This window comes from Lagopus leucura, unplaced genomic scaffold, assembly GCF_019238085.1.
Source record: "Lagopus leucura isolate 7727_CA_CO unplaced genomic scaffold, USGS_WTPT01 Super-Scaffold_100002, whole genome shotgun sequence".
In the NCBI taxonomy this organism is placed as follows: domain Eukaryota; kingdom Metazoa; phylum Chordata; class Aves; order Galliformes; family Phasianidae; genus Lagopus; species Lagopus leucura.
Genome location: NW_024962263.1, coordinates 32,522,710 through 32,540,097, shown reverse-complemented (window position 1 = coordinate 32,540,097; position 17,388 = coordinate 32,522,710). Strand labels below are relative to the sequence as shown.

At 38.6% G+C, this 17,388-nt stretch overlaps 1 protein-coding gene across 1 annotated transcript in view; it reads right to left on the bottom strand.

Moving 5' to 3' along the window:
• Positions 1-17,388, bottom strand: part of TEX10 (testis expressed 10) — a 49,933-nt gene that overhangs the window by 12,051 nt on the left and 20,494 nt on the right. Inside the window, exons 8-11 of the mRNA XM_042869478.1 lie at positions 16,621-16,796; positions 15,791-15,968; positions 3,429-3,517; positions 2,179-2,312 (exon numbers count right to left, since the gene is read on the bottom strand). Of these exons, the coding sequence (XP_042725412.1) occupies positions 2,179-2,312; positions 3,429-3,517; positions 15,791-15,968; positions 16,621-16,796 (577 nt within the window). The remainder of the gene's footprint in view (positions 1-2,178; positions 2,313-3,428; positions 3,518-15,790; positions 15,969-16,620; positions 16,797-17,388) is intronic.

The window sequence follows — 17,388 nt, the reverse complement described above, 5'->3', positions numbered from 1 at the left end:
CTTCTCGAATACAGACCTCAGAGTATCTTCTTTACAAACTGAACACAAAATAGAACACAGATCAACATGTCTGAAGCAGGAGAACAGTACTGAACAGGTCACTAATAAAGAGATTAGAAAGTATTGGCTTCCTTGGCTCCTGGGGTACATCACAGTGATTTGGTTCCACCCAGACTCTGTGCCTCTGATCACAACTCTAGACCTGGCCAGTCAGGCACTTTTCTCACTGTCAACTTAACTAAGCCATTCTTTGTCAGTTGACAGACAAGGATATTCTGAGAGACAGCATGAAAAACCTCACATAATCCAGGACAAAAAATATGTCCTAGTTTCCCCTCCTGCAACAAGATGATTGGCTTGGTGGACAAGGCTATCAGGCTGGTTGAGCACAATCTGTTTTTCATAAATCTGTGTCGACTGTTCCCTATCATAACTTTCTCTCCACAATGATAAATACACTATGGAGGAAAATCCTCCAACCTTCTTATCAAGCTCAGGGTGTGGTAATTGGCAATCTAGAATATCCTCTTGGTTAAGAATCTACAAAAACACCATGGATCTGGAAGGTCACATTGCTCTTCATACAGGGACTTTTGTTCCTATTTTCTCTCATTACTTAGTCCCAGAAAAGACTTTATGCTAACACATGAATGCATCAGTACTGCAGTGTTCCGCACAGCGTCCAAATCCTCTTCCACAACTAATCAGGGATATCCAGCTGTTTGTTTAGTAGCTGCTATTCGCTTTGGAGAACCTGACGAAAACAAGTTTCTATACGTAACAACTCTTTTTGTTGGCACCAAAGCAACAAATAGATTGTGCTAAGAGAAGTAGATCAAACTTGAAAGCAGGAAACAGGGATGCAAACAAGTTTTCTATAATCCACCCATTTCACTGTCTCCAGGTTAACATATTCCTATAATTTGGTTCTCTCAGCCAATTTTGATACGTTTGTGAAGAATCAAAAAAGAGGATGGAAAGAGGACACAAAGGGTAGCATTCTCAAAAGCTGATAAAATATATATAATATGCTAAGAAAGACTGGAAAGTGACTCCTCTGGTGCGTTCACAGAGGGACAATCCTGCGTTCTGTACAGGGCAGGAAGATAAAATGTTCTAGTGTTTCAATACTGGAGAAGGGTTTTTTTTCTGCTGAGAGAACGTGTCATTCACGCTAAAAAAGAGACAGCATAGAAAATAACAAGGAAAGTCCAGCTGTTCTGGCAAGCCAAATAACTGCAGGTAGGACCTGTGAGGTTTTGTATCAGTCATGGTACGAAATAAGATTGCCCAAAATACTTTTCTATGGAAAGCAGCACACGTGCAATATACACCTAGGACTGTCATTACGTTTAGTAGATCGTCGCTTAAACACCACAAAGTAGAAGTCAAAAAAACCACTGCATTACTTTCTTGAACCAAAAATGCTGCAATGAAAAACCAAAATACGTCATATAGCTAAAACTTTGTTACTTCTGTATTCGTCACAGGTTTCATAAATACTGTAAAAATGACATGATTCCAAATATGATTTCACACCTTAAGGTGGCTTCCGTGGCCTAAACAGTAAAAAAGAGTTGAGCCACAATGAAGATTAATAGTTACTAGTTCTGAATAAAGTCTGGTGGCACAGATCACTTTAGAACCAATAACAAAATTTAGCTTTTAGTTCTCAATACTCAGGATCTTACAAACAGGTATCAAACTCACAGTGAAGTTTATAGTCCAGTGAGCACTGATTAAATAAAGAAGTTACTCAAAGTCACCGACACCAACTTAATTTTACTTCCAAGTAAAAATGTAATGCAAGTATTTTTTTAATTAAAATGAAATTTCACAAAGGAAACTCTCCATAATTAATATTTTTACAAGTTTTTTTCCTGAAAGCCAAACTGTATTGCTGATCTTATACATCTCAGTGTCTGAGAATTTTCCACCAAGGCTTCCATCCATTTTTCCATGACCAGTGTTTTGAACACCACACCTGAGTGTTCACCTTTTAAAACAGCTTCCTCCAAATTATTATCTGCTGGCTGTAAGGAAAAATTAGCAGATAGACTGCTGTAACATTCTGCATTCTTTTTCAACTCGTGACAAGATTTTAGACACCTGCAGAAAAGGGATAGAGAGCATTTGGAGACTGAATGCTGTCATTTAGAATTAGTGTTGATGTATTACCTCTGTCACAGCCCAGTGGTGTAAAAACTGGTCCAGATCTGTTAGGTAAAGACGGACAGGTGAAAGCTGTGTCTGGCTAATGTGTGGTTTTCCTCTAATGCCCTGGAGACTAGTCAACTCCTCTCTTGAAAACCCTAGAGAAAAATAAGCAGTACAACAGTGTCACGAGACAAGCCAAGCACTTTTCTACTTTAACAGCATCATTCACAAGATCTTGCTCGGTATTTTAAATTAAGTGTATCAAAATCTGCTCTCTGATTTCCAAAAGAGAACAGCAAATCGAAAGAATCCCAATTTAAACCATAACGTGGTATGCAAGACCATACAAAGGCCACATTATATTTTCAACACACGTATCTTTAAAAAATGAAAAAGCAGACACAATGCATGACAATTCATGGGGTGTTCACAAAATAATGCAGGGACTTTCAAACAGCCCCAGGGGCTTAAAAAAAATTAATTTGCCTAATCATTTCTAGCCAGGTATTAAATGCTTTAATAAAGCAGAACTGCTGATTCAAAACAGTCAGTTTGTTCTTATTTTCATTTTCTGCACCATCAATACCACTGCCATCAGTTTTTCATGAAAAAGCTAATTTAGAATGCAAAGTAATTGAGAGCTAGAAATTATTGTCTTTACCACAGGGAAAGTTACTGGAAAATATTTCTCAGTAACATCATGCCATTTTAACCACTGCACCTTCCCAAAGTAAGTTGTAACAATAATTCTGTTCTGTGGGGACATCTGAGTGCAAATCTAGCAGGGAGGTGATTCTGTGCACATGACAGCTCTGGGCAGTTCCCTTCAACATTTATTCAACACTTTATTCTGATGGTATTTTTTTAATGGTGCAATCATGTCCATAGGTAATCCAAAAGGCACTTTACATTCGTATTGTTATAAGCCAATTGGAGACATTCATTTCATCAGATGAGTCTAAAAAAAAAAAAAATTCTTTCAAGCTATGCACTGAATTTAGATTTTCCTCATACTTCTTTAAAATATTTGCAAGACATTAAGAAAAACTAAGTAAATATTCACCAAAATGGAAAATCAAAGCATATAAACAGGGTGTCAGAAATCGGATCAAGAGGAAAAAAGGATATATCACAACAAAAATAAGCAACAAGATCAGAATCTCTTTCAGGAAGTAACTACTTCACCGTTTATTCCAAGTTATACCCAGCAACCGACTACCAAAACAAATTTCATTTTGTTAATTCTAAATTATGACATTCACATGAATTACCTATAAGGGTTGAAAACAAGAAGCTGAAATAGTCCACATCATTCACTGCATTATCCTGCACTTGGCACTTCCAGCCCGCAAAGGACGATCTACACAAAACCAACAGTAGATAGTTTATTAAAAAAACATGTCATTAAGAATTCACAACCTAATGACATAATGCAATCAATTAGCATGGCTAAATTATTAATGTCAGCACTCCTGTTTCTAACCGCTGTTGTCAGAGTTTTGAACAGCTTCAAAAACAGAATTTGGTCTGTTCCAGACAAATAACACTGAATTTTGTGCCCCTACGTGGGCTCTAGTTGTCATGCAGACTGAATTACTGAGGTAGCAAACTTTCCTAAACCTGCTATAACCTTTCCTACAGCGACAACAGCCAACACACACTAAATTAATTTGATTTCTCTTACTCGTATTTTTCATTACATTCACTGATTTTGATAAAGCCCTTTGTACCAACAATAGATACCTTTTCAAAGCAGCTTCACTGTCCACTCTAGAGTAGCTGAAGCTATTAAATAAAGAATTGAAGACCTGCTTCACAATTTAAAGCACATAAAGGAGCAATGTGCTAAGACACAGCAAACCTATTATTGCAGCTACTTGACCTCTCCCTTTTCAGGGGCAATCTGTAAGACCATCACTTTTGTTTCTCAAATTAAAAACCATACATACTTGTGGAAACGTAATGTCGAGTGCTACGGCTCTGTTTGCCCTGCTTTCGTTCTTCTCTACACATCTCACTCACAGTCAGTGCTATGGGCAATGTGCTGGGCTATGCAGATCTTTCGTCCAAAGCAGCATCACTGCCCTTCTTTGCTCCTCACATTAGCTTACCCACAAGCAAGATTCTGAAGCTTATGGCTAAGTCTCTGGAACTCCTTCACATGTTTGACCAGCGTTGGTTTGCTACTCATACCTAACTGTTTTCAGGCACACGGAAACAGAACAAGCGTTTCAAGCATCCCAGCAGGATACCATGCTAAGTGTCACTGGCGTCTACATACGAGGAAGCAGAGAGAAGCACTGTTATTCTGCTCGAGGATCACAAAAAGCCCGCAGAAAGAGACTACTGAGTGCTTTAAAGACTCATCTGAAAGCAGAGCTGCATTGACGCATGCACATACAAAACCAGAATCCTGGAACTCAGTTACAATCTACTTTTTTAAAATGCCAAAGCTATCACATACATAAAAAACATAAACTAGCATTCAATTAAGAAAGTGACAGAGGAAGCTGCCTATAATCTTCAGCTTCGCCTTTGTGCACACGCCTTGGAGTACAATGTTGTTACATGTCATTGTCTCTAAAAAAAAAAAAACCCATCTCATTAACTCACAGATGAATGGATTAACCAAGAATATGTAACAAAAGATCCTACAGTCTGACTTGCTCCTGCCTTAGTAACTATAATGTGCAACAGGCATGAGATGGAAAGTAAGAACAGAGCAGCTTACAAATTCAGGTGAGCAAAGAGGTTTTGGGCATACTGTTTTGCATCCTTATCTGTACTGCAGAAGTTGCATGAGATGCGGGATAAATCACAAACTTCGTAAAACTGGAGGCCAGTAACTCAGCAGTAATATTTCCAATCAGGTCTCATCTTCAGGTTCAATACTAATTTTTTTTTTTCAGAACAGAAAAACCTTATTCATAGTAGAGGTTTCTCTTATGCTATTTTTCCTACTGTCAGCACTGCAACAGTTCAAAAATGAGTATAAGACTGAAAGAACAGCAACAGCTGTGGAGTAATGCAGCTTCAAGCATCTTCAAGAGCAGCACACAGGCCTGACCTACCTCTAGAGCTCCACTTGCACATATAGTATAATTGAAGACAGACCCCTGCTTTGAAGACAGAAAACACTAAGTACTCTGAAAAAAAACAGCTCTTAAGTGTTTCATTTAATTCCTCCATCTAGCAGGTACTTCTGTGTTTCGGATTTTCCTTGCCTCAGTTCCTCATTTGTGTGGGCAGGCAGCGTCTTTGCCCAGCATCTCCTACAGCTGTGAAAAACACAGCACAGAATCCCACAAAAGGGGGAATCACTTGGTTTTCCAAGTGGGATACAGACATAATACAGTAAATAAAACAAGGGGTCTTCTCCCAAAGGAAGAAGTGTAACTTTATATAAACACTCTTCCAGTGACTGTGGTGCATTTAACACATAATGCAGCATGGAAAAAAATAACACAAGGTCATTAAATCAAGGACTGGATCAGCATCTCACAAATACACTGCACCAGATTAAAACTAAGACCCATGTCTTACTCGTAGTGCAAGCACAAAAAGAACACTACAACATAAAGTTAATTTAAACACAAACCCTAACTAGTTATCAATGCCTCAACTACCTCAGAATCCCAATGTCTATAGCATAGCTGAAGATACTCCATTTTGGAAGTTGTGTTAAGGTAAACCAGAAATAGAGAACACAGAACTAAAACTTATTTCTAGAACAGACATTGACGTACTACAGTCACATTACAAACCAATTCGGAGATCTCATGTCAAATCTAGTGACACTACTACCATGGATGATTAAGAACTACGTGCATTTTAAAATGGTTAAATGCTCATAAACGGGATGTTAAACATTTTACAAAAAATGATCTGTAGATGGAATAGAGGCAACAAGCTCATTATAATCTCCCCTCTTTGAATAAATTTTCACTGCAATGGGAACCTGTTATCAAATTGTATCGGTGAGGCCCTTCCAGACAGCTACTCCAAACTCACATTTAACTACCATTTCCAAGGTTATCCACTCTCCCTAAGAACATCTCTACCAAGATTTAGTACTGCACCTTTAGGTAGCCCTTTTCATACACCAAATGGTATTAAAAGGAAATCTGAATCCAATTAACTTAGAAATCACTGCTTCTCTTGCCATTAGCATAGAACATATTTATCTATGACAGCATGTGTGCATATCATTACTTCTACCACTTGCTGCTAACTTTTAACAGCAGATCCATTTCTGTTCATGCCGTATTTTCAGCTTAGGTTACATAAAAGGGTGCACAAGTAATTATTTCTCAACCAAATCCTATTATCATCATTGTGATTCCTCATTCAAATTACCTACCAACAGATTCCTGGTTCAGGCTTCAGGTGTTGGTTTTAACACAGTCATAAGAAGTTTTAAAGTAACCTAAAGGGTTCCCATAGAAGAGCCCCAATGAAACTTGCTGGAATAATTGTAGAAATTATTACTATTATTTATTGTTGTTGTTCAGTAATAAAATTGAAAATAAGCGTAATGAACCTCGAAAATACTGAGTTCAGTCCTCAAGTATTTTTTAGAGTAAGAAGGAAAATCAAATACAAGATTCACAGTTCCTTTGAGACATTGATACTTATTACCCTTTTATTCATAAATGTGAGGATTACACAATGCAAGAAGTCTAAGATGAAAGATCTGAATTTTCTGTTCAAGGAAATCAGAATCCAATTCTTTCAAATTCCAGGAACCAGGATATTCTAGCACGCAGTGTTCCTGAAGTTTTACAGAAGCATTTAAGTATTTGGAAGAGAACCAGCTGAAAAACCTAACTCACTCTGAGCTGAATGACCCCATTAAAAGTTTATTTTAACCACTGATCAGAGAGTTAATCAAAGCCTCCTACAATTGTTCCTTCACTTCTACATCACAAAATTGTACTGAAAGGAGTTTCCTAAAAGGAGTTTTTTCTGCCTTCCATTGATACACTTCAGTTCCACCCAGAATAGGCAAATACTGTCAGGCACGGCCATCAGCTGATTCACCCATTTCCTGGACAAACAAAAATAAAAATCCACCCGTACTCCAACTCAGTGAAAAACTAATTAAGAAAGCTTAGCTAGAAGTTTTTATATATTTGAGGAGAACCCCTCAAAATAGTCCAATGACCAAGTTTCTCTGTTAGGAAATAGGAAACTGGCCTCCCTTTCAGAGGAAGGTGGTGAACACAAATTTTCTGCATCCTCAGCAAGTGTGTTAAGCACTGAGATACCGATAACAATTTCTCTTTTAAGTTTATCAGGAGACAAAAAACCTACCGAAGATCCTCTACAGCCAGCAGTCTGCCCCATGGCATGAGGAAGGCACTCAATCATCTTAGGCAGAACTCATATCCCTGTTCACTACAGAAGAAACTGTGCAGGTTCCCATCTCAGCAGAACTCTTCTGGGGACTCATGAGATGTACTGCTGTAACTTCAAGCAGCTACACATTACATTACGTAACCAAACAAAGCAGAAGGGAATTATCAAGGCAGGACAGCATTCACTTCCCAGCCCTAAGAGAACACAAGAATGAGCTGAACAGCTAGCAGTCCTAAGCTTCCACCTGAGAAGCTAACTGGCACTTACAGAATGTGGAGTGAGGAACATGATGCCAAATGTTACTTAATATTAAAATAAAGATCTGTAAAATTCACATCGGCATTAGACAAATTAATACACTCTGTAATGATGAACAGAAGTAGCTGATACATGAATACTTACTCTGGAGTTGGGAATAGACAGTATGTTTTCTCAGAAACATTTTTTGGCCTTACATGGCTCTTAGAAGCCTTCATAAGGGGTAAACGTGCACGAATAAGGAAGAATTATATTCCAGCACCTCTGAGGATATATTCTGAATACCTTTTGGTTCTATAATACTTACAAAAAGAAATCCAGAAAACTAAGATACAGTGTAGGAAAGGTCTTCCCTTGAAGAGGATTGGTCAGAAAAGGTGGACAGAACTTATCAGTTCATACAGCAGAAGACAGACATCCTTGGAGGCTCATGAGATCTTTGCAGGCACTTTGCAGTTACTGTAGCCTATCCAGAAACAACCCAGAAAGAGAAATGACAAAGCCTACCAACACTGTTCACATTACTCTCTACCAAAGTACCATTCAGTCAGCTCATCCATCTACCACAGCTGACACACCACCACCTCCCCAATGCACATTCTATCTTTCTGCAACTCATCAGAACAGAAGTCAGCATCTCTTTTTGCCTACCCAGGAGTCTGGATAAAGCCTCATTGTAAGAGAAGCAAAGTGAACTCATTCTTTCACGATAGTTAGAATAAACACACTGCAATCAAACATGATAAAGAAGTCGTTATCACTGCATGAAGCAGGTCTGAGTTTTTCTACAGAACCACAGACCTGCAATGCAACACCTTTTATCACTCACAGATCTTCTACTGATCAATCAGGTGCTGCACTCACAAGTCTTCCAGAGAAAGAGATGAAGAAATGGTTTCCTTTCTCTTTTGACTTCCTATTTTAATGATGTAGGCCATCTACAATCTCTCAACACAGTGAGCCTGATATCAGCCTAGAGAGTTCAATTATCAAGACTAACCCGCTTAGCTGCCTCTCACTGGGAGCAGGAGACTTCCACCAGGATGCTGGAGCAGGTTCTCTAGAGTTGAGGACTCCCATCTCTTCAGCACACTGCTCAGCGGTCACTGTCCAAGCTGCTGACTAAAACCCTTCCAGGACAATAGCATACAATCTCTCATTTAGTGAATCTCCACACAGCAGCACTACAAACGCCTCGTGTTTTACATACACACCTAGCTGCAAAACCAGTAGCGCTATCAACAAACCTTTAACGTGGTGCTTATATGTAAAAATATCTGTGAAGTATAAGGTAAAGAAAGAACTACAGAATTAGCTGGCACGAAAATTTTGGCAAGTACATTACAACACATCCCAAATGTTCCCACGTTCCCATTCTAAATAATTACATGCACATAGACAAAATACACTGGAAGGAACAAATCCACAGGTACACAAATCAGTTTTGTGTTACACTGTCACAGTAAGGATTGGGACACCATGTCTGCAAACCAGATTTTGAAAGGGCAGGAACCCAAGACAAGCAGATGTTGAAATTACAGAAAACTCAGCATCTCTGAATACTTTTCCAGCCCTGCCTCCATGTTTCTTTCATTCACACCAACTTAGCTGCAGGCAGCACAGGTCTTGAACATAAACTATGGAAGCAAGTGAAGAGTTTTTCCTCTACCTTTAACAAGCTGCTGTACATAGGCAATCATTTGCTAGTGGTGTGAGGTTATCTCTTTTTAAGGATCAAGTGCTTCCATTTGGAGATGTGGCAAAACACAACAAACATCTGCAAGGAATTAAGAGGGATTTGCAGAAAAATATGAATCCTATTTTTTAAAAAAATAACAATTTGAGCTGTGCTTTGTTAAAAGTAAGCCTGTCTGCTACTCATTTGCTCCAAGGTTGCAAAAGCTGTCTGAAGAAAAAAAAATTGCTTACACATTATCAACGACAGCACAAATCAGAAAAAACATTCACTAATGAGCAAAAGGCATTTACTGCCTGGTGCAACTGTAAATGCAGTAATATAATTCTTCTCCTCTTGGTTAGGGATATCAAACTGCAAACAAGAACACGGGGACAAATTGAGAAGGCTATGTCCTTAAAGAAAAACTTAGCATCCTCCCTTTCAAGTCTTAAGCTTCACATAACAGTGAGCAAGATTTGGATGAAAGAATGTGCTATAACACAAATGGATCTGAAGCTCAGGGCGAACACAGACTTCACCATTCTTATATTTTTCTTAGCAATCTACTCATAATAACTACACCTTCCTACACCTGTATGTTCTTCAGCCTATGCTCCAAGATGTATCCACCTGACCTTCCTTTGTACCACTTGTAGACTTGAAAGCAGAGACAGAGGGAGGGTGTTGTTTTATTTTAAATGAGAGAAAAGCTCTCATTTGCAGCAATGAGTTACGATATTCTCTCCAAGATTCTCCCTGCTTGTAAATACTTATTTAGCAATGGTTTTTTTTCACTACATCAATGCACTCCATGAGTCTTTAATAAAGCAGAGTGCAGGCTCCTAGTGAACTATGCTTTATATTCTCACTGTACCTCCTCAAGCCACATTGGCAAAGGCTACAGATCACATAACTAAGAAAAGTATATAAAGTAATATTTACTAAAAACTATGACCTAAAACAACTGGATAGCATATTTGGTGTTTGTTATAACAGGAGGTAGAAGTCCACTCAATCTTCCTAAGCACCAGACTCCTGAGGCCAGCAGGAACCAACACGTCCACTTGCTTGATGAGATGCTACCAACTGCCTTTCTTTTCAGAATACTGTAAAGCACGACCTTTTAAGGAAATAGTCCATCTACAGGGATGACAAGCAGAATGCAAGTTATCCTCAGTTATAACAGCTTATGAAGTCTAGGAATTCCCACATCATTTATGTCTGGAGACATAAATGACAAAAGACCTCCAGACATCCCTGGAGGTGCTCAAGACCAGGTTGGATGGGGACCAGGGCAGCCTGGTCTAGTACTAGATATGGAGGTTGGCAGCCTTGCCTGTGGCAAGGTGGTGGACATTGATGATCCTTGAGGCCCCTTCCAAACCAAGCCATTCCATGATTCTATGTCTTGCTTGGAGAGAGTGCTCAGCCTTTGTGTATGGCTTTCATCCTTCTTTTCTACAGCAGCAGAAGCAAGTGGGAGAGAGCCCAACAAGAAATGGCTCTGTGAAGCCACTGGAAATCTCACTTACACACACTTCAAATGAGAAATGCCATAAATGAATTCCCTACGAATACCTTTTTATTCTAAATCTAGGTAGTACAGTATTATCTGTGCAACTCCCTGTTGCAGTGATTTCCAGACACTCCATTCCAGTAGATAAAATTGTTTTAAAAGCTTGTAACTATTATGCATAAAGCATATGAACAAATTGCATTCATGTGATTATGCCAAAAAGATTTTCCTCACTTGTACCACAAAACACATTAAGAGGAAACAGAACTTCTCCCATAGCAGCAGCAATCTAATATCTTAGTTAAGATATTTGATTACACGGTCATATTCTGCATTTCTTAATCCAAATTTCATAGAATAGAATACATCACACTAAGTACTCAGATTATATATTAACTATAAGGGCTGCTCTAAAAGTATTAATTTATTACAAGTATTCTGTACCCAATACATTTGAACCATTCTTTAATTAGCAGACATCAATTAACTACAAACTATCCCAATAAATCATGAACGAAAAATAATTTTTGATGTTAATTCTCTTATGAACATGGCATGTTGCATCACAACAAAAGGTTTGTCTTAATACATTAAAGCCCTGCCACATAAATAATGACAACTCTATCTTGCAGATTCAGGGCAAACACTTTATAAAATATTTCCCATATCCTTCCATTTGCTTCATAAATCATAGTGTGACTAAGAGAACTTATTTCCTTCCAAGAAGCTGTTACCTCTAATTTCTCTCACCCTGAAGTCACAGACTGTTCTCATGTTCCTCCAGACCTTTCCCCTTCTGTAGGGAAAAGGGTTTTCATCCCCTAACTCTCCATCTCTCAAATCCCAACCTGATTGGATTTAAAGTTAATTACATCTCAGGTCCTGCACAGTAATGATTGGGGAAGAAGAGAGTGGAAGGTAAGCCAAGCCACCACATTCAATCTCTTATTTTCATGTGAAATTCATCAACTGTATCTAACCTAGAGAACTGACAGCAGGAAGGCTCATTCTCTGGCAAAAGACATCAATTAGTGTTGTCTGGCTACGTTTGCACTTTTAAATTGCCACCAATCTAAACAGGGTGGCTCTATTTAAGCCACTATAAATGTCCAAATGGTTCTTGGACTGCACTCTCTAGGACAGCTTTAGTGAATAGGAGCCAAAAGCACGTCAGGAACTGTTCTAGTAATTTAGCAGCATGGATGATCACTCTTGTAAGCCTTCCCATTACATACAGCAATAGTGGCAGCATCATCTCTCAGCGCATGCAGTCCAGCACGGCTCATTCGGTGGCTTCCTGCAAACCACCTGGCTACTGATCTCACCATCACAAAAATAAAAAGTGGAAAACACAGGATGTCTTAAAGATCCATTTCCAATCAACAAAAGCTTTCAAATTGCACAATAATTGCAATTTCATGTTCACGGGCTGATACCATGACAGGACAGTGGTTTAAGCCATCTACATACATTTACTATCTATTTCTACAGTTTGCACACATGTGCACACACACAAGATATGTAAGTTTTTTCAGTTTATAGCGATTGTTCCTGGGATAATTTTAACACTCTTTTTATCATCCATAGGTACATTCATCAGATTCACTATCACACAGCTTCTCCCCGCAAGCATACATGGGCACGTATGCACATCTGAGGATGCTCCTAAGAACGTACGTGGTCCAAGAGTCAAAATAATGTGGAAATAAAGGCTTTCAAAGACACTGAAAACAATTACCACATACAGCAGTGAGCTACTGAATGCAATCTATTAAAAGCATGACAGATAAGCAGGTGGCTTAGCAAAAAGAGATTTAGAAAAACTACCCCCTCACAGAGAAAACCAAAACGCGATGGAAGAAAAACAGTGCCATCTAGTGACAACACCATTTTTACTGATAAATGAGGTCCCCTCAGGTGCTTTGAACAAAATTTAAAGCTAAAGCATCAGAAAATGTCCAAGGAATCACACCGGGGCACAGCAATAAGTTATTTATATTTTAAAATAGTACTGTTATTTTCAAGAACTTTATGATTAACTTAATCACAATGACACAATTCTGGTAAATGACTGCCAGATAATTATTTGGTCCCTCTTTCTTTCATCAAGGCTGTACACTCTGCCATCCATGGTATACTTTCATTCACTCAATTTTAAATACCTCCTGTGAGGTATATGCTATACCCTCTTCCTACACCGTCTATTCTAGTACTTCCCTCTAGCACACTAAGCAAATATTTTTCTTACATTCCACAGTTACCTTTTAATCCTGATAAAAATGCTTTCTCTCCTTCCTCTTCAAAAACCTTCTACACACACAAGAATTTCCTCCTCCTTCACAGTCTTATTTGCCTAACAATGCCAATTTGTTAGTCATTCTCCATTATCACAGCTAACAGACTTTCTGTTCTTTGTCTGCTCTCCTTTAGACTCAGTCCAGTTTGTCCACATCATTACTCAAAAGCAAGCCACTAAAACGAACACAGTAATCCAGCTAGGCATTGCTGATAAGAGCTAGAAAATTACTTAATGTACCCAACGTGCAATAATAGGTAATGAAGTTCGTAAAAGCCCAGATACACTTCAGATCTAGAAAACGGATCACTGTTTCCTCAACTGCACAAATCTCTTCCCAAAAGAGATTCCAAAAAGATACATGAGACTGTTCCATTCTCCAGAAATTAATATCAGTTGTTACTTATCTCTGTGTTTTTGCAAGCATGGGTACTGATTTCAGTCACCAAAGAATGGTCCCAAAGAATTTTTTTTCTGGGCATCCACTTCACAGCAGCCAATTTCTGCCATCATTTTGTTTCTCCAATTCTTATAGGCATCCTACAATGAAATTCTTAAGATAAAAATCTACGACTGGCCAGAAAATAAAACACCTTTCACAAAACAAGTTTTTGAGCCACAGCTGAAAAAAGGTCAAGTCTCCTTTCAAGTTCTTTAAGACTCCTAATACTAAAGTTGGCAATGTAGGTGAGAGTATTTTCAATGCCATCACATTCATTTTGTCTATAAAAGCCTTATTTAAACCTTTACAAAGACTTGCATTATTTTCAGGTGCATTTCTAAAGACAACTGATCAAGTTCCTATTTAACACTGACTCCTCTTAACACAGTGGGAACTGACTTACCAAAGAGAAACAATGCTCAGTTAAGATTAGTATCTCTTCCACAAGTTTCATTTTTCATAGTTATTTCAGATCAACTTCTTAGGTCAATAATCCACAGCCTCTGAATCCAATTTCATTTAAAACACGTTCCAAACACCATAAATTAAGATACAAAGACTTTCTTTACACCTCTGAGAAATGAAAGCTGCTCCTCCTCTTCTGTTGCACCATGTAACCCTACTTTTGGTAAGCACACCACCCTCCAGCAGACTCTCACATCTTCTGCCAAAATGATCAAATGCCCACAGCCCACCTAGTTAGTACCTTCAGAGTACAGCTATACTGTTACTGAAAAAATCTCCCCTACTGAAAATCAGATAAGACCTAATTTAAAAAAATTAAGCATCTCAGTGTTTTACTATTTTCAGTTCACACAATGCTTTCCTTTGATTTGTTCAGTTTGCCACTGAATTCTCAGCATATGGCAAGGAATTTTTTTTTTTTTTAAATGGAGATCCATGTTCCCAAAGCCAAAAAGAGATTTTCATTTTTACAGCAGCAATGTGTTATGCGGAGAATATTATAAATTTTATCACCATCACATCATGCTCAAGTTCTATGGCTATTTGGCAAAGCACTGTGTTGTGTTATTGTTTAAGAAAAACATTTAAGTTCCAAAAAGCACAAAGAAAAAACGAATGTTGCTAAGTATAATTCAAACAAGGTTAGCTACTGTTCATTTATGCAGTCTCCAACAATACTTAATAACGTCATGAAATCCTAGCCTCCACTCACTTCCATGGAACAGCAACCTCTCCCTGACTTCATCATTAAACTCAAGCCAGAAGCAAAACAACAAGTGTGTGAATAATTTCTAACAAGGCACTCGCCCAGTAGTAACCATGACTTGAATATTTAAGCATGATAATTATAGGAAAAGCAAGTTTTAATGCTTTAAAAACAAAGCAGAACAGGAGAATACACACTGGTTGGTTATTTTGCACTACAAACACTGTCAAGTCAAAGTATTTATGAGGTCAAGCCAAAGAATCATAGAGCAGTTTGGGTTGGAAGGGACCTTTAAGATCACCTAGTTCCAACCCCCTGCTATAACCAGGGACACCTCCCTCTAGACCAGGTTGCTCAGAGCCCCATCCAGCCTGGCCTTCAGTGCTTCCAGGGAGGGGGCATCCACAGCCTCACTGGGCAACCTGTTCCAGTGTCTCACCACCCACACAGCAAAGAACTTCTTCCTATTATCTAGTCTAAATCTACCCTCTTCCAGTTTAAAGCCATTTCTCCACGTCCTGTTGCAACAAGCTCTTACAAAAAGACCCTTCCCAGCTTTCCTGTAGGCCACCTTCATGTACTGGAATGAACAATATTTACAAGGAAAAGCCACCACCAGTGGTTGACCAAAGACCACGAGTCTTAAAACTCTGGGTAGAGGGCGCTCAGTACCACATAAGAAATATGATTTTGTTGTCAAGCACTGCAGAAAATTGGTTAGCATAAGGACACAGTCAAAGGGAAAGTGAAGGAGTATTATTTGACAGAAGCGTTAAGTTATGTCCTGGTGCCAATTGTTACATTCTGTATTGATCTTTTGAGATTTAAACGTGTGCAAACCAATAATGAAGTTCACGTTTAACAAAATCATTGGTGTTTTCACCCCTAATAAAAGAGCAGATTGAGCACGTTACCTCATGCGCAGTATCCCAATAAGGGTAGCAGCGAGCTCAGAGGACATTCTTCCCATGATACAGCAGCGACTCAAGCAGGCCAGCAGGCTGGCAGGCAGGCACGGGAGGAAGTACACCAGCTGCACCAGCCGCCGCTGGGCCTCGGCTGGGAGAAGAACCAGAGTGCCATCTAGTGGGTCTGAAACAACACAAAGAACGAATTACAAGCTAGGGACAAAATATACTTCAGATTCTTCTAAAGTAGCTAATAAACTTAAATGCAATAAAATTTGGAAGATTCTATCTTTTGATATTTAAATGTGTCCTCTCACATTTCCGATTTCACATCTTCAAGAGCAAGCAGTGCAAGCTTATCTTCAAACTGGAACCAAACTAGACCACTTCATGTGCCTTGGTCAAGACAATTAACTAAATGTATCACAATATTCTCAACAAAATTGCCAGAACACACCACAACATAACTCCAGAGAAATGTATTCTTTTTTTTTTTAAAGTACACTTTACAGGTGGAATATATTAATGGAAGAAAAAATCTTTGGGAAATTTTGGCGAGTGTATTTAAAAATGTCAAATTTCAAACTTCTTGAAATACACAAAAAATGCCATCAGATTAAAGCCCTGCTAACTTTGACCAATCACTCTGCCACTGACAAGTGACATACATGGTGCCATGGTTCCATTCAATCTACGTTGCAAGACTCTGAACAGATCTCCCCCCACACGCAGTACACACTTGATATTCACCTAGAAAACCTGTATATTTTCAACATACTGCAACTTTCCTGCCAAGTGACTGAAAAAATGCGGTATGCTGTAGTGCAAAGTCTTACCATATATTTGAACAGCAGTGGCTTGTAAACTTTGCAGCAGTTCCTTGTTCGAACGAGAAGCAGCAGAATGAATGATATCGATCAGCTGATTTGAAAGCTCAGGGTTTCTCAGGCCAAGCAGAGCAAGCTGCTGAGGCAAGCCAGCCAACCAGCGAGATAAAACCTTACTTCGACTTCTAAAGAAAGGGAGCAAAAAGTAACACAACCCTTCACCCTTCCTAGTCTTGACTAAATTGCTTTAACGTTAGGTGTAATTAAATTACAACCAACTGCAATAAGACTATTTGCTTGTCATAAATATATTAATTTTTCATGTGAAGAGCAGAGCACACTGACATGATATGAGGGTTACAATAAAGGTATTTATTTGATCCATAGTTCTTGCAATACGTACTTTTAACTCTTCTTGAAAGTATTTCTTTGAACTGTAGGCCAGCAAAGCAACATCCCCACTTCTGAGTTTTATCATTTTGTATTTAATGAATTATCAGTCAAGCTAAAATTCACTGTGACTACTACGTCCTGAATGCCACTGAACTCCCCAGTCAAACTCTTACTCTTTTTACCGAATTTTCAAATTCAATTCTATCTTACTGACATCTTGCTGTTCAATTCAGATGCATCTTAAAAAAGAACAACAAACAAGAACTCGCTGCTTTGAGTAGGAGTTCATAACATTATTTTAGTTCATTTTCTTTTCCTATCCAACTACCACAGTAAATCAAGCATTTATGTCAGCCATAACGAAGTTCATCTTTTCCCCATGCT